The following is an 18555-nucleotide window of genomic DNA, read 5'->3' as shown; positions in this document are numbered from 1 at the left end:
TCAAACTGTTGCCTAGGAACGAAAGGTCCGCCCAGGCTCAGAGATGTGTTGTTTACAAAGCTTTTAACAGCTGTTAAACTAGCATTGAAAGATTGATTCATACTCGTTTACTTCAAATGGCTCTATTAATATACACTGTTACACAGCATTGTTCGCGCAGTGGCTAATAATTGTAAGTATCTACTTCCAAGTTGCATGGAACAACAACTCTCGCGACACTAGGGTAGGATTAACTGTCTAGCTTGTTTAGCTAGGTAGGTAGCTAATGCAATGCTATACTCGTAAATGCCATAACGTAATGCTAGAAATAAATGGCCGAATGACAAGTTTGCTCCTTTGCTGTAGCCCCTTATGCATTGCTGTGTTGTGTTGTGACTTGTGCGTTTTCAGCCGACGAATAGCAATCGTGCACGGCTATTTTCAGGCTCAGCAATAGCAAGTTAGCTAACAGCTTCCCAAGGACCCAGCACGTTAGCACGTCCTGTGGTGACAGTTAACAGACCGCTGCCGTAGCAACGACAGACGCTTTGCTTCACTGCAACTTGCTGATTACTTTTAAACATAATGGACTGTTCATGTTTGTCTAGTTAAAGCGATATTACACCGCGTTAGTGACAGACAGTGCGTAATTCCTCAGCAAGTCAGCATCTTGATGGTGTACGTTAAGTGATCGTGAACATCGAGTCACAGAGAGGACACCTCTGTCACCTATCCAGCCAGCATGAGATTGAAAACATCACTGCTAAAGGAGCCGAAACATATCCTTTTTATGCTTTCGTGTTGCTAACTTTGTAGTGCTTCTTTGTTATTAGTTGGTTACCCCAGCTCTCTCTCTCTCTCTCTCTCTCTCTCTCTCTCTCACTCACACACACACACACACACACACACACACACACACACACATGCACACAACAGTGCAATACAATTGTATCTACTTGTATGTTCTTAACACTGGATTACATAAGGAACTGGTGAGTTGTGTTGGCTGGACAACAGCAGATGAGGTATACTCGTGCAGTGAGGACCATCACATCCTGAAGTGGAACCTATTGACCAGTGAGACCAGTGTAGTGGTGAAGCTACAGGAGGATATCTACCCTATAGACCTGCATTGGTTCCCCAAGACTGTGGCTGGGAAGAAGCAGGCCCAGGCTGAGGTCTTTGTCCTCACCAGCACCGATGGCAAGTCTTTAAAATATAGGTCATTCATAATTTATTAATTCATTAGTTATAATGCACAAAGCCATCACAATCAGACACAAGAGCACAATAGTACAATTCAAAATGTCCACATAAAACAAGGATAGTTCAAGAAAAAAGTCAGCACACCATTTTCTGCTCCCAAAAATATATTTACTTAAAGTACGTGGTAACGTTTCGGGCCAAGAAGTTAAGTAAATCCAGGGACAAAAACTACCTTATGATTACAATTAAAAACAGGAGAGATAATATTATTGTGAGAACAACCAGGAGCTGTATATACAGTACATAATGTCCATAGACCCACATGGAACTAAATCCATATAGTATCCATAGACACACACAATTACAAGATCGCATAAAGACCACACAGAGAGCCATGGTCTAATATCATATTCTTAGATTAGACTATGATATTAATAATAATAGACCTTTTGGAGTCTGTAACGTCTGTATCCAAAATAACTCGCGTTCTCTTCATGGAGGTTGAATGAATTCTGTGTATCTGAGCGTAGACATTGTGACCCGCTTTACAGAAGTGTATAGCTACAGGGTTAGTTATAACAACATTGTTGTGGATAAGTGCTACAAAGCTCGCATATATGCATGTTTTTAAAGGTCTTGATGTCTTGTCTTGTCTTGTCTTGTCTTGCCAAGACCACACGGACACTTAAGCATATAAATCACATTAGCTGTAGAGCATGTGATAATACCTTTTAATATAGGAACCAACTAAAATCTATAAATAAATCCAAGCCCCAGTTGGTACCCTGTTGAACACAATGCTATTAAGATGGGATTTAATAAATGTATATTTAGCATTGGGGCTACGAGTTTTGGGCTTCTCTTTCACAGTTTCACTCATCTTAGTACATTTTGGTGTACCCAATGCATGTGATACCCTGGTTTAAATGGTGCATTCGTTTTTAGTCCAGCTCTGGATTTGTGTTGCATTCCATTTCCTCTCAGCTCACTCCTGCCTGTCAATGCAATGCAATGCTTTAAAATAAAATAAATGAAAGTTACAATTTACATGAACCCTAGCTTCCCTATTCTCAGGCAAACACTTGGCTAAAATAGTAGATCAGCCGGCTCATGCGGCACAACGTGATTCACTGTGAGATTGTAGATCAGCTATTTTCGTCAAAGAGATTTCTCGCAGAGGGAAAAAAGGAGCGGTTTATCCTGGGAGCCTGCCAACCTGGTCAACTTAGTGTACAGGTTTAATGCCATGAAAGTTCAAGAAACCTCAGTGTGGTTTTGAAAAATTATTTGATCTTACAGAATGAGAGAGCAACTCAGTATTTTTGTAAGATAATGGAAATCAGCATTTCATCATAGGATCAAAGTACTCTTATGTTACGCTGAAATGAAAATTCATGCATGACTGCATGTGATGACATTTTTAACTTTATGATATCCAAAAGTGATAGTACCGTAACTGTAACAGAAACATATAAATTGATTAAATCTCTATTCATTATCACTGCTGTTAAATTACAGAAAGTATTCATTAGACTGATAACGCACTTAGCAACAAAGTCGCTCTGTGTTAAATGTGTTTGTACGACCTGTTGTGGCTCCTGGGCCTATATCAGATACAAACACACTGACTGTGTATGTACCATGATGGCAGGGGACGTGTGGTCACAATGCTAATGGCAGTGTAGGGTTGCATAAACACACCCACAAACTGAAGCAGCAATTTCCCCTGGCAGACCAGTGAGCAGTGAAACCTCTGTAACCATTTACGTTTGCAACTTTGTACTGCTTCGTAGTTACACAAATGGCAATGTTACCAGTTTGCCCATGGTCACAACGTAGTACAGTAAGTTATTGATTTTGTTGTTGGACCTGCTGAGTTCAGTTGCAACTGTACTGAATAGCAAATTCAGCTATTTCAGACAGATGTCCCCCTCAGAAAAGTGGGTGTTAGGGTCAAGGTATCAAGTGCTAAAGCCACCACTCAAACAGAAGTACTTTATATTCAAATTGGGCTTTGTGCTGTCATTTAGCGTCTTCAGAAGGGTATGAATGAAACAAACATAAAAAAGATTACAGTCAACCAGTGTAGATTTAACCGGTGAGGGAAAACTCTTAACATTGTGGTTTCCCCATAACTTTTTTTGATCACCCTTGACACATAACATTTATTTTTTAGCGTTAGCAATATGCATATCAGTCCTATTTTGTATTTCTTCTATACTAGAATATGATATTTAAATGTGTATGTGTATGTAATACTATTCCAAAATTGTCCCTCCCAAATAAGTATAACTTAGTTATCTTGGTGTATTTTCTTATTTCCCTCAGTAGCTGCTTTTGATGTGTAAATTACTAATCAGCTGAATGGGATTCTGAGAGGAATGAACCAAGTGAACTACCAAATGAAAATATGCAGTATAATTATGCAGCCTATCTCTTGCTCTCCGTCTCTTTATTTTATTTTGTCAATCCGTTCCGAATATGTCATTGTGGCTAATGTACCTGTACAATATATCATAGAGAAAATAATGCCCATGCACTGTTAATAGAAGTATAATGCATTAGCCTAATATGTTGATAAACAGACATAATTGCTGTCAGGCAGAAACCTCGTATCCATATTTCAACGTTTCATGATTTATGCCCTACAAAATGAATGCACTACTTCAAATACAAGTCAAGTCATGCACAAAAGTAATGAAAATAGCAAGCTCACGCTTTGTGAGCTTGTAGATCTGCCAATTTGACCTTTTAAAATGTTTTAAAAACAATAATAAAAATGCAACGGAAACAAAAAAATTGTCTTACATCAGATTGCAGATTGTTATAGATGCAGCATCTCATTTTCAAGGGGGACAGTGGTCTGTCTTTTTAATGTATGTGTTTGTAATGGAACTGGCATCTTCAAAACTACAAGGTGTGAAAGAAGCACTATACTAACTGTACCAGTGCTGCCATGTGGTACCACTGTCCCTTTGGCATTGGTTCTCAAAGTGGGGTCTGGGGACTCCCAGAGGTCTTAATAATTTGTTTACGTTGGCTATTCAAAAATAGCAGATGTACAAGCTCATAGCGCATCACTTAGTCTTGCACTGCTAGCTTGTACATACTTGTACAAGTTTTATTTTTTAAGGTTCTGAAAATATTCACCTATAATTACACATCCAAATAGGCAATATGGATGCCAGGGTGAAAGTGGTTAAGTCTGTCTTTGGGTTTTATAAATATTTAACCAATGACAAGTGTTAATGAGAGCATTTGACATTGGATACATACAGTATATGTTCTTTTTCCATTTTCTGAACATCCAAGGTTTCTGCCGGACAGCGACAATATTCACTACCTGCTTTTTTGGGTTGATCACATTCACTTTTGTTGAGGTGTCCAAATTTAGAAATGGGAGAGAGCAGGCTAAGCAGCAACATGATAATTTTCAGTTTTAGGCAGCCATAAATTACATAGTACATTTAGATCTTTTTTAATATGCAGTGCCACAAAGTATATGGTTGGTTAGTGTTTTTGATAACTGTCTCCATGCCTGATGGCGCTTCGTCTTTCGCTTTCACAGATATGAAATGGCAGTTATTCAATAAGCACAAGGCATTTCACCCTTGTACTTTGTGTTTGAACATAATATATAGGGGAGTAGAGAACATAGGATTTAATAAATAAATATTTTAAACATGTGAAAATAACTGATCTACAAGCTCACAAAGCAAGTATAAAATAACGCACGGTTAATCGATTTGCTGATATATTACAATTACAACTATAAATAAAGTGTTCTCCTCGATTAAATCTCATCAACAGAATAATCGTTGCAACCCTACTATTTAATTAAGAAATATTACGAGAGGGTGTTCTTTATCGTCATTAATGCACGCCTGCGGTGCCGTAGGAAAGGTATCGCAGAAGTGCATTAATGATGATAAAGAACACCCTTGAGTGTAATATTACAGTTACCCTTAACCCATTTAGACCTGAGCTCGATTCTACAAAATGTCTTCTCAGTTTTCAGAAAAACCTATGTTTCTATTTTGTTCTCAAACTATTTCATGTCAAGAACCCCCGAAATTATATGTAATTGGCTGCGGATCCCCATCTGAAAATATGTAGTTCCAGGGACCCCCCAGAAGCAAAAGAGTTAAAAACGTTCACTCTGAAAGAATATATATTCAAAGATTTGCGCCACATTCTCACAAATTTTCCAAAAATAGCAAATCTAAATAGCAGGCTCACCTCTGGGCCTTTATTGCTCACATTTCAATCCAGTGTTGCTTCAGTAACTTGTGTATTCATTGGCACCATCATGGTGTCAGGAGGCCCTGAACTTAGTTTATGTATTAATACTAACTCGCAACCCAGGCTTTGTACATGGTTTGTCTTTTAGTTGTGATTTATTTGTCCCTGCAGGGAAGTTCCACCTGGCCTCCAAGACCGGACGCATTGAGAAGAGTGTGGATGCACACAAAGGAGCTGTTCTGGCTGGGAGATGGAACCATGATGGAACTGCTCTGATCACAGGTTATGGCTGAACACACACACAATACATACTAAAGTTGTTGGTCTCAGCGTCTCTTCATCTGTATGAATATAATAATCCCCTATGTGCATGTTTGAATTTAAACTTTGAAGTGGTATTTATATAATGTACTTATATAGAATGTCTTTTCTTCTGTCGTCTCTTCTGTTTCACTACCTGTACAGCTGGAGAGGATGGACAGATCAAGATCTGGTCTAAAAGTGGCATGTTGCGCTCAACACTTGCCCAGCAAGGTAAGACCGTTAGACCGAACACATTACGAACCAAGAACAAGATTTAATTACTAATTAGATGTGTTACAATGTGTTTTTATTTTCAAAAGCTGTAAGCTTTTTTTGCATAATGTATTTGTAATTCCTCTGTCAAATGCTCATTCATCTCACTCTCAACCACTGCCCTCTAGTGTGATTTACACAATAATGGTGCTGGTGTTCTGCCTGGATATATACTGGAAATACTGCCTGGAATCCCCGGACCCCATTTTGAGAAACAATACCATAGGGTTTAGGAAAATCACCTTTTTCTTTTATCAAACGCATATTTTCTAAGTTCCCGCATATGGTAAAAAATCTGGTCTCTGTCTCAACTCTGTCTCGCCTCCCAGCGGTCTCTGTCTCGATTTGGACTCGACCCCCTCCCACACTCAGTCTTGACTTGGACTTGCACCCCCCCCCCCCTCAGACTTGGTCTTGACTTGGACTCGCTTTAGGTGGACTCGACCTATGTTCTATTGTCAAAGATGGAGTCACCTCAGGAGCCTGTCACATCAATTGTTCCAACTAATTGAGAAACCCCATTCCCACCTCAGAAGATCACACTTCTTGAGAAAGCTTGGCGTTTGTTTCTTCCTGTGATGTCTGCTCCTGTTCAGTCATCTCTGGTGATGGCAGGCCAGGTCAGGTTTTACAATTTCCAATGAAGTCTGCTCTTACACCTTCACTAGACAGAGGGAACTAGCAGGGTTGAGGAGATGACTTATTACATTAAATGCTCCACATCATGCTCCACATCATCACAGTGTGGGTTGCCAACCCACTCTGTGATGATGTGGAGCAGACATGTTTCATCTGCAGAAGCAGGAAGAAAGATTAAACCATTTTGGGGGGAACCCCTTTTGGTGTAAGCATCATGTTATGCTTTAGCTATTGATATGATTTAGCTACCTACAAGCTTGTAGCGTGCCAGCTTGTAGATCTGCTATTTTTTAAACTGTCAGGATTTAAGACATTTTTAGAATCTGATCTCAGGTCAAAATGCATTAAAGAACCACCATTCTTCTGTGCGTTAGAATCTGATCTCAGGTCAGAATGGGTTAAACTAGCAGGCAATCAAAAAGTGTGATCCTATGTTCTACCTGAATGTTCACAAGAGTCTCAATTAGTTTGAACCCTTACTGTGACTGACTGTGATATGATGGGTTTGAACCCTTACTGTGACTGACTGTGATATGATGGGTATTAGTTTGAACCCTTACTGTGACTGACTGTGATATGATGGGTATTAGTTTGAACCCTTACTGTGACTGTCTGTGATATGATGGTATTAGTTTAACCCTTACTGTGACTGACTGTGATATGATGGGTTTGGAACCCTTACTGTGACTGACTGTGATATGATGGGTATTTCAAATGACAGGTGAGAATTATCAGACTGGTCAAATTATTCAAACTTGCAGTGGTGGACATAGTATAAGTAAAGTACTACACATTTTTGGAGTATCAACAGCTGACTTCAGTATACTTCAACCTCTGTACTGTAGGGGAGTCAAAAGTACAATATGTTAGGCTGGTAATCCAGTCTGGCAGTGTGCCGCGTGTTCGACTCCCCATCCCGACGGCCTTTACTGCATGTCACTCCCCTCATCTCTCTCCCCATTTCCTGTCAGCCTACTGTCTGTCCCTCTGTCTGTTATCAGTAAATATCGTGGTGGTTGTGTACGTACATACACACACACACACACACACACTGGATGGCAGCATACTTATTTTAGCCAATTTCTTAAGGAGATGACCTATGCAGCCACCAAGTGACCATTGGCAGCCATTTTGTAAGCCAAGCCCCCAATTACAGCCTCACATACTGCACTGTTCATTAAGGCCCTTAAAAAAGAGCACCTCTGAGAGAGAGAGAGAGAGAGAGAGAGAGAGAGAGAACAGATGAGAGGGAAGAGAACTTGGCATGTAGGACTACAATCTTGTTCATGTGTAACTATTCCATGAGCCCTTCTCCTGGTGCCATGACACAGAAGTTTCCCTGCTTACTCGGCTCCTGGTTGGCGCCAAGTGGCGCCAAGCTCAGAATAAGGGCCCTAGAGACTAGCCATTTTAACTCCACCGTAAGACTACTTTTGGTCCCAGATGGCAGAGAACTTGAGATATGTCAATTGACCCTTTTCAGTTTTTGTAATAATGTTGTGTTTTTATAAGTGCACAAGTCACTGTATCTGTAAATGTAAATGGCCTTAGCATTTGTCTATGCAATGCATGTGTCTTATGATGGCGCACTGGCCAAAATATCTGAAAGATTTGGCTTTGTGTTGAGGCTGCCATTTTAGCTAAACCAGATTATTTAAAATGAGACGGAGAAACTGTGTTCTCTCCAGCTGGTCAGTGTGTGTGTGTGTGTGTGTGTGTGTGTGTGTGCTGGACTACAACTATTAAGAAGTAATGCTGCTGTATACAACCAAAAGTGGAGTCGCTGCTGCATTTTTTAAATTAAATGTGCCATACAGTTTCAAAGGTTTATTGGAGTAGAGATACATTTCTCTGTCCAGTACTTACATTGCAGATGGCTTACATATTATTTACTGATTCATCATGCTGGTTGAGTTGCTAAAAAGAGAGGAGGGTGAAAGTGGGAGAAATGGATGGCACACTCCTGCTGAATGACTGGAGCCTTTGGCGCTTTGCAAAACCTGGCACGGGAGAGACGAGTTCGGTCACAATAAGCAGGAAGATTATTTTTTCCTTTTTCTCGGCTGGCTATTTACAGAGCCGCTGAGTGGTGTGGCTGCTGAACAGACCCACAGTTTTGTGAAACACCTGGAAGCTGTGGACACATCATCTCCATGGGAGACAAATCTGTCCAGGTGCAGCTTATTTTCAGGACCCATGGCTGTCTAACTTCGAACGCACACACATACAAACACACACATACAGTATATACATGTACAGTACATACACACAACAGGAGGAGTCACAGGTACGGCTGGGGCCATTGTTGTGTTCCTGAATATGATGATATAACCATGACCCATCTGTAAAAAGAGAGGTGGAAATAAAGACCGGGAGAGAACACAGAGTAAAGAGGAACTTGTCTCAACCCTCATTGCTTTTGTCAGCTTTGGATCATGTGACCTCTTGGCAATTGTGACAAACCACATGCACCTGGAGTGGGGTTAAATGTCAGCCGCCACCACCACCCCCTCCATGAATGCATGCATGCTCGCACACGTGTACACACACACACACACACACACACACACACACACACACACACACACACACTCTGTCTTGGTATGTTGTTGGTGCCTGGTAGTTTGCAGGATCGCTGCACGCACTGTAAGCAAAGTGCCGTTTCTGCAAGTTGAATGAGTTTGAATTTTCTGAGGAAACAATGGCATGGAGATGAGACAAGAACGTAGCCCTGGAAAACACTCAAGGTTCTGTTCACATACTATGCACCTACTGTATACATGGCTGGGGAAAGAAAGAGAACACAATTTAATCCTTCTGGCGTCTCAAGGCTGTGTCAATCAAATTATAATAATTTAATTAAATTGTATAATAAAAGCTTTCAGGTTGATCTAAAATTGAGAATAATACTTTTTGGCTTTATGTGTGTATTTCAGGTTCTCCTGTGTATTCTGTTGCCTGGGGTCCAGACTCTGACAGAATCCTCTACACATCAGGCAGGCAGCTGGTCATCAAGCCCCTGCAGCCCAGTGCTAAAGTAATACAGGTACAGTACACAGGTTTATGTGTGTAGGTTTGGCTTGTCCATTCAAAATAACTTGTGCATAAAATTCACCTGCAAGAAGTAGGGGTGCACGATAAAAACAAAAATGTGTGACATACAGCACACACTGTTTGTGTTTGGCTGTTTGCCCTTGCTGCTGGCTGTCATAAATACAAATGTAGCCGCAAGCAGCGATAAGACGGGGCCAAGCAATAAGAAAAATCACTACAAGCGAAAATGGAATCGGACTGAACGGTGGCAGTCGCCTAACTATCGCTACTGCCCGCTAGAGGTTCATGGTTGATAAGAGTGGATGACGGGGAAGCTTTTCTTTTGCCTCTTTGGTTATGTTTATGTGATGCTGAAAAATAAATATGACTGATCGATGCAATCTCTGAGATTATTTGTAGGCTAAACAAAGAGAGACATCATTAGATGATTAATATGGCCTAGTACACCCACTGACCAAGACAATGTGTCTTTAGTTTTCGGCTGTTGGAGAAGCTATATGAATGTAGCCTATAAATATACGGTAGCTATATTTCCAATAATTAAGGATGTGCTGGATCAAAAATCACAACTGAACAACAAGTGCAGGGCACAATCGTTAATCATTTCATTATTAAGAAGCCTATTAACAGACTACTGTTGACTGTAGTCTACTACAATAGAGCGTCGCAGTCCCGAGCCCTTTCTGAACCCAAGAAATAATTCTCTATTCATAAAGTATTTTTTTAACTATTTTTTTTGCCTGCTAGGTGGTAGCATAAGCACAGCTAACATGTGCCAGCCGTTCAGTCTCACTCTACCAACCTCCGTTTCATTTCCGGGTTATCAGTCAGGTGGGGGCTGACCATTAGCATTAGCGCATACCCCTTACCTCTCGTCAGAAACGGATACATTTCTGGAGCAATGTGAGACATGACTTGGACACTGTCCATGGTGAGTGCGACGGCTCACCATGGACAGCGCTCAAAGCTTTAGAAATACAGGGCTTTGAAAATCATGTTATAATGGAGGCTCAATGGAGCTGGATGGAAAAAACCCATAGCTGGTGGGGGCTGAGGTGTTGCATAGCAACCGGAGCAATGCTAAAAGGTAAATTGACGGTCGCCGCTTTAATAAATGAATGAATGAATGCATTTCCTGGGTCCTCGTCCGGGGCGTGACGCTCTATATGACTTGGAAACTGATGGCATTGAACCATAGACTGTAAAAAAATATGGACAAAGCGTTCTCCGGGTCTGATATGGACGTAAGATGAAGCCTGTCAGTCCTTGAATTGTAAATCGCCATCTTTCTAGATCCGTTTGGGCCCAGCTGGCCATTGGCTGGCCCAGACAGCGAGGCGGGACTTCCCCCCTTCTTCTTCGTTGGTTTTTATTTTGACTCGAAGGGGGGGGGATCCCAATCATAGACTGAAACGGTAGCCACGCCCCTCAGAACATACGCGACTTTATGGTCATTTGTTTAATAAATGGGACCATAATTTTCCAAAAAGAATATTATGACATGAGAAATGAGACTTTAAACTAGTGACTGGAAGCAGAAAGTATTCATGACCATGTTTATTAAGTTAATACATTCTAGGTGAAGTTGGGCCCAAATACATGGACCTCTATGGAGGTATGGGGTTTTTTGGGCCCAATGACAGCGCCACAACAGGCCATTATATGAACTTTCAGGAAGTCCCGATTTCCTTAGTGGCTTCACAAAATATCTGTCTGACTGCCCCCCTGCATTGAACATGAACTTGGATTTTAGACCTGCAATGCTTCCGTAAGGGCCCATAGCATGAGTAGTCTTAAAAACAATCGAACACACACACACACACACACACTCACACTCACACATACACACGCATACACACACTCTCACGCCTATGTAGGACCGTTTCGTTAAACATTGCTGACAAATACTTATTTTATGTTTTGCTTTATAAACAACCAATGAAGCAAAGTCAGTGGATTTTCATTCTTTCCTCTATTCACTGGTGAATTGTACATGGACATCACTTATGTTGCTGTATTGTAGGGGTTGAACGTATACAGTATATAAAGTTTACTTGACAAAAACTCAATAACAATGCTCAAATCGCATTGCCTGGATTTGGTATATCAACATGCCGTGTTGATGCCGAGCATAAGATAAAAATAGCCGATTTACAAGCTCACAATTTATCACATTGTGCCATGCCGTGGTGAATTGATTTCTATAAGCTACAGTACATAGCTACAAGATTCTTGAAATTATTTCACAACATTAGCATAACCTATATTCAGAAAGGAAGATAAATACATTTTTATGAAAACATTTAGTTACGTAATCATCTAGCTATTTGTACTGTCAAATAGGGTGTGACAAATCTACAGAGAACTCTGTAAATTCAAGTCTGGTATTTTTTAAATAGAAAATGTGTAGGAAGGAACTTAAGTAAGGAACCCTGTCTCTCTCTGTGCAACTCCCATCAGTACTCTCTGAGAAACAGCTGGTATAAGTAGGAACCCCCGCTACACAACACTGTTACCCCATCCACACACTCTCTCTCTCACACACACACACACACACACACACACACACACACACACACACACACACGCTCACTCACTCTTTCACATATACACACGTTTGTGCACACGCACACACGCTGAAAAAGGAGTGTAAGAATATAGAGAGTGGAGCATAAGCAGACGGGAGAACGAAGCCCAATGGCAGCTGATCAGGTCGAAGGTTGGCGACAGGCCCTCTGCTCTGTGTTAGTGCTGTACTGGTCTAATAGCTGGGACTAATTAGAACCAGCAACCATGGCGCGGCCCTCACAGGTCACCGCGGGGACACGACCATGATACACCTTTTATACCACCTCTCGTGACCTGAAAATGACTCCCATTTAAGCATACCATTCGCATGCCCCCCCCCCCCCCCCCCCTGCCAAACACACACACGCATGCACGTGCGCGCGCACACACACTCTTTCTCTCATACACCCGCACAGGGGAAAATATTTATAATACACAGTTGCTGTCAGTGAGAAATGAGAGAGTGGATGAACTTGCATCTGTGTTTTGTTACTAGAGACATCCTTGACTGAAATGAAACATTTTCAACCTGGAATCCTTTATTTTGGACACTTTTTTTTTATAGGCAAACATTATCATAATAATATGCAAAAATGGCAGATCTACAAGTCCACAGTGTGTCACAATGTGAGCTTGTAGGTACTAGGTAGAGAGTAGAAGTATGTAGAGAGTGTTTTTAAACTCTGTTTTTTGTATTTTCCTTTCTTGACAATGGTTTTCTTGCAAAATGCACAGAAGCGTTTTGCGTCAGGTTTCAATCCAGCAGGTGGGATATTGTGTGACACTGCAGTGCAGTGGGTATCCTCTCTGCCTGTCTGTGATATGATTTCTCCTCTTCTCACCCTGTCAATCACACCCTACCACAGTCTCTCTTCCTCTCTTTGATTATTGGTGCAAGTGTAGCGAAGCCAAAGGAGAATTAATGTAAGGTATCATGTTCTGTTATCTATACTAATCTGATCGATATCTCACTCATACCTTTCTGTTTTTCTCTCGCCCTTTATCTAGTGGAAGGCTCATGATGGGGTAATTTTGAAAGTGGATTGGAACTCTGTTAATGATCTCATACTTTCTGGTGGAGAAGACTGCAAATACAAGGTAAGCATTTCTGAGGACACCCTAAGGCTGGAATCATTAAGACCGGGAATGCATCTGTGTCACATTAGATTTTAACCACTTTAACCATTATTTTATGGTTAAAGCTATTCAAAAATAGCAGATATTGTAGATCTGCTCTTTTTTTTTGCTGCAAATATTTGTAAAGCGAACATTTTCAACTCAAATCTTTGCTTTTGGGTTTCCTGAAACAAAATATTTTAAGATGGGGCTGGTGGGCAAATACATATAATTTTGGGTGTCCTTGACATGGAAAAGTTTGAGAACCACTGGCATAGAAACATGCTTTTTTTCAGAAAACTGTTTAGAAGACATGTAGCATCGGCTTCAGGTCTTAATGGGTTAATCAATGAACAGAAATGGGACAAATTCACTTCAAAATGTATGAATGATTGTTGTTCATTCCACATTATAGGGTTAGTATTAATTAGGGTTAAGTTATAATTTATAATAATGTTATTATTGTTACTGGGTATTATGAACCAATATTTGTGATGATGTCATGGTTGATTTTATGGTCTAAACTTTATGAACCCTATAGCGTCCTTATTCGGGACATAATCATAATAGGTGAACATTCTGAAGATATAGACAATCTACTGTCAAGCTCACAATGTGGCGCATTGCAAGCCTGTAGATCGGCTACAGTATATTAGGTATATACACCTGGGGACCGCGGTCAACAAAGTATATAGTTTAAGTGGTTAATGGAATAATAAACCACAGACGAAAAACAGTCCAAATTTCATTTTGACCCCTCCACGAAAAGGCAGCGTTGTCCTGACCCCTTATCCATCATTTATACATTATGTTATGGATAAATAGTGTGGACTTGGACAATTTTTCGTCTGTGGCATTCATATTGGACAGATCATTTTTTTGTGATTTAGTTACAGCCCTAGTCTACTCTCACTGTTTGACAAACAGTATCTGAGGTGTTTAACTCTGTATCTGTGCCTTTGTGTCTTGGCTCAGGTGTGGGACAGTTATGGGCGTCTGCTGTACGCTTCATCGCCTCACGACTATCCAGTCACCTCTCTGTCTTGGGCTCCAGATGGCGAGGTTTTTGCAGTTGGTTCCTTTAACACCTTGCGTCTCTGTGACAAGACTGGGGTAAGGACTGGGTTGTGTACATTATGTTCCTGTTTTATTATTATATGTTTTTTGTGGTATGTTGTGAGCTTGTAGATTGGCTATTTTCTCTATTTCTTTTGACATTTTTGACCACCGCTCAAAATTGGGACACTCAAACTTAAATTATGTTATTGTGTACCAAGAAAGCTTGCTGCCACCAATATGAACCACACACCTGATTGCTCAGACCCATTTTGGCCAATAAACCGTTTGGGAGTTTGGGATGGAAGCAACCATCATGTGGTATAAAAAAATAAAAAGTATTACTCAAAAAAACCCATTGGGGAAGTAGCCTGATTTCTATTTCAATCTACAGCCGAGAGAAAGCTCCACAGAAGCAAGGTATGAATGAAGGTCGGAGACACGACAGTTTCCTAGATAGGATTATTCCCTATTTTATATTATGTAATCAGTGTTTCCCAAACACTAAGTCGGGACCCATTTGTGGGTCCGTGGGTTATTTGTAAATAAAAATCACACCTGTGTGAACCGAGTGGTGCAACTCTCCTCTCTCTCCCCCCCTCCTCTCTCTCTCTCTCTCTCTCTCTCTCATTATTAGCAGGCACTGTCTCTCTCTCTCTGTTTGGCACAACAGCGCCCCTACTGGTAGTCAGTCATACTGGTGCTCATGAACACATAGGCGGACCAACACATAGGTGAACCACACATAGGCGGACACGGACATTGCTGTTCCTTGGAGTGGTTGCACCACTCAATAATCATCAGAAATTAGAAAACGGATGATCTACAAGCCCTCAATGCGGCGCAAAGAGATGCGTTGTGAATGTGTACAGGTAGATCTGCTATTTTCACTAGTTTGGGTCTCGAGGAGACATCAAACGTTTTTGGGTCTCAAGCTAAATAATTTGGGAACCACTGCTTTAAGTCTTGTACAATATGGATATGCATGGGTCTCGGTAAACCGCATTAGTCTGAAAGCCACACGTTGGCGTTACCTGGCTTCTGATAACTGTAATGAGTGGGGGAAACGGGAGAATAATGGATGGTAATTGTTTCTTCATTATTGCTGAACGTTTGGCCAGCAACAATATGGCTGCGTCTCCGCTCTGCCCCAATGGGGCATTAAGGGCCCTTGTTGAGTTTACATGGAGATGTCAGTATTGTTTTATCAAACCTGTTTTAATGAAAACAAACAGCCGGGTTTTGGGCTCCTCTGCACTGATCACCAGGCATTTCATGCTCCATTTTGATCTAATTAGGATCAAATAGCGTTTTTCTGGTGCACTAAAACAATGGGCTGGCGAGAGCCCTGAGCCAACACAGATGTTTACTGAAGGATAAGAAGCTGTGTGTGCGTGGTACGTGCGTGCACGGCACGTGTACTACTTGATGTTTTATTTAAATATATAGGTACTGGAATAGCTACATGTATTGATTTTCACATACTCTCATGACATAACTGAAGAGCAAAGCAGACAGAGAGGACTTGGCTTTGTCCTTTCTTATCGACGTTGACCGTTTCTTTCCATTTCTTTCTCAGTGTAATGAGTGTATATGCACAAAAGTAAAAACCTGACTGCCTTTCAACCTCCCGTGAACGAGATTGAGTACCGGTACTTGTTTTAGTTTTCATAACGAACTGAATCACCTTCAACATCCCCCCCTCTCTCTTATGGGTCTGTTTACGCTGTTGGTTTGTTCCATTGTTATGTCATTGCGCCACAGTCGGAGTCAATCCTTTGCTGTGGACTGATGAGGTCAAGGCAGTGATGCTGCTGCTGATGCCTAGTTGTGTGTGTGTGTGTGTGTGTGTGTGTGTGTGTGTGTGTGTGTGTGTGTGTGGGGCCTATGTTTGCCTTCCCCTCCCTAAGTCCTCAGGGACAGTGTATACTGTCGTGTGGCGTGGGAGGCTTGCTCAAGAAAAAAAAAAGGAAAAATCACAGGGAAAGAATCCCCCCTCATAGGTCTGTGTGTGCGTGTGTTCAAGAAATGGCTTGCTCTGTCCTCTCACACTAACATTTCTGATTGCACAAACCATTTGCACACATCTACAGGCTCACTAAACTCTCGCTATTATATAATTGCGGGTAATCTTGCGACGCATTCGTGGATTGTTTACACACAACATACACACCCGCACACACACACACACACACACACACACACACACACACACACACACACACACGCACACAAACAAACACACACAGTGACAACAGTCTCTCTGCCTGTTGTTTTTGCAGCAAAGCAAGGGTTAAGCGAGGCGAAGAGTCTTTGCAGTTACTAGCGTGACTAATGGGCAGGAGTCTCGTTCTGTGTGTGCTACAATGAAACCTTGCACTTTAACGTACTGCTGCTGGCTCAGCAGGATCAGCCCAATGCATTTAACCCCTTCACCTACCGTCCAGCCACACACACACACCCCCTCCCCCCCCCAAATCTCCCCCCTTCTTCTCCTCTTTCCTCTCCTCCTCCTTTATCTTGCCTCCTCCCCCCCCCCCCCCCATGTAGAGTTAGAATAACGTTAGAGAGGGAAACGTTTATAAGCAAGTACGCTCACAGAGAAATGACGGGGGAGGACAGGCCAGCACATTCATTGGTGGACGCAACTCCTCAGCTTTTTTTCCTTTTTTTTTACCCCTATTTGTGATAGGGAAAGATATTTATATATGTATTTAATTATTTATTTATCTGAGACAGGCTAGTTAGTGTGGGGTTGTCGGTTCAGTTTTCTGCCAATACAGGAGCCATAGTAGTACACAAGAAGACACAAAGACACACTGTCCCTTTTAGTAGATTTGGGAGACACAATAAGTCAGTGTCTGTATCGCTGCCTGCCTTAGCGTATGCATGTGCCCACATGCCTGTGTGGTGTGTGCGTGTGCGTGTGCACAAATGTGCCTGTGAGACAGCGGTCTATTTACAAGGCGCTGCAGCTGGTGTCTAGCGTCTGGACCCTGTCACGATCTCTGACACTGTGTCACTGGCTAACAAGTGGGACTCATTGTGCCAGGCTTGTGTACCCCGCCAACCCTTGCCATGCACTTGCTTTTTCTCTCCCTAAGCAAGCAGTGCAATCCTCAGTGTTGATACTTTAACTCTGGGAGTGTACAAATTATCACAAAGGATTTTTTACGGTGTCCTGTAGTTCACCACTGGTAAAGCTTTCCCAAGTCCATTACATTAAATCATTTTAAAGATTTTCTTAGCATGAGAATGATGTCATAATGGTGAGATTTCACTTCCACGCATGTTCATGCAGAATTATGCTCTAGTTCAGGACTTACAACGAAACCAATCTGTTTCACAAACCACACTATGGCTCCTGTAGAGAAACTTTTCAGCCATGTGAATAGGTTATTATTACATAATTATTACATAATCGTCTAATCGCAATTTTTTGAGATAATCACAATTACTTTGTCATAATCGTCATGTTGAAAGATGTACATAAAAAAGAAGAAATAGCTCAGAAATAGATCAGCTATTTGTTTAAAGTATAAAAGTAATGACACAGTGAGGAGTTTCACCTGGAGGGTGTAGCTGCTGTATAGCACATGTAGTGGAACACACTCTCCTTCCCAGTCCTGATTCCTGCTGAACAGGCGAATGCAGCGACAGAGAGGTTCACACTCACGATCATGGCAAGTGTTGTCTGATGTACAAGATGTACTTTATGTCTTGATTATTTTGTTAGGAGTCTGCCAGTTTCATATTGTCTAATCAAAATCGATTAATTAGCCTTATAGAATGACCATTGTGCCTCTCCTCTGCCACCATTTGCGGCTTTGAAAACATTGGCTTGGATAGTCCTTTCCGAATGAAAGTTTTCTTTCTAGCTATAAAACAATATAAGCCCTTCTCCTATCCTCTCCTCAACCGGAAAGCTATACTTGTCCACAGTCTTGTCTAGCATAGTCTGATGTTTGCCCATTTGCCTCAGTCTGTTATTTAGCCATTTTACTTTTCTTCCTGCTGAAATGGCCCTGGCACACAACATGAAGACAAGGATGTGTCCCTGTTAAGTGTGTCACACACGTGCGTGTCTATTTATTCCCCCCACGATGGAACTGAAAGTCT

The 18555-nt window shown here is 41.5% G+C and overlaps 1 protein-coding gene across 1 annotated transcript in view; it reads left to right on the top strand.

The window, feature by feature from the left end:
* Positions 1–38: 38 nt before the first annotated feature.
* The window catches only part of ift80 (intraflagellar transport 80 homolog (Chlamydomonas)), a 53588-nt gene continuing 35071 nt past the window's right edge, over positions 39–18555 (top strand). The window contains exons 1-8 of the mRNA XM_080771959.1: positions 39–223; positions 638–761; positions 964–1182; positions 5599–5709; positions 5893–5961; positions 9579–9688; positions 13273–13362; positions 14356–14493. Of these exons, the coding sequence (XP_080628085.1) occupies positions 722–761; positions 964–1182; positions 5599–5709; positions 5893–5961; positions 9579–9688; positions 13273–13362; positions 14356–14493 (777 nt within the window). The 5' untranslated portion in view covers positions 39–223; positions 638–721. The remainder of the gene's footprint in view (positions 224–637; positions 762–963; positions 1183–5598; positions 5710–5892; positions 5962–9578; positions 9689–13272; positions 13363–14355; positions 14494–18555) is intronic.

The sequence above is a fragment of the Protomyctophum bolini genome (assembly GCF_963924005.1).
Source record: "Protomyctophum bolini genome assembly, chromosome: 9".
Taxonomy (NCBI): Eukaryota; Metazoa; Chordata; class Actinopteri; order Myctophiformes; family Myctophidae; genus Protomyctophum; species Protomyctophum bolini.
Note: the sequence above shows the minus strand (reverse complement) of the source record. Positions and strands in the feature narration are given on the sequence as shown.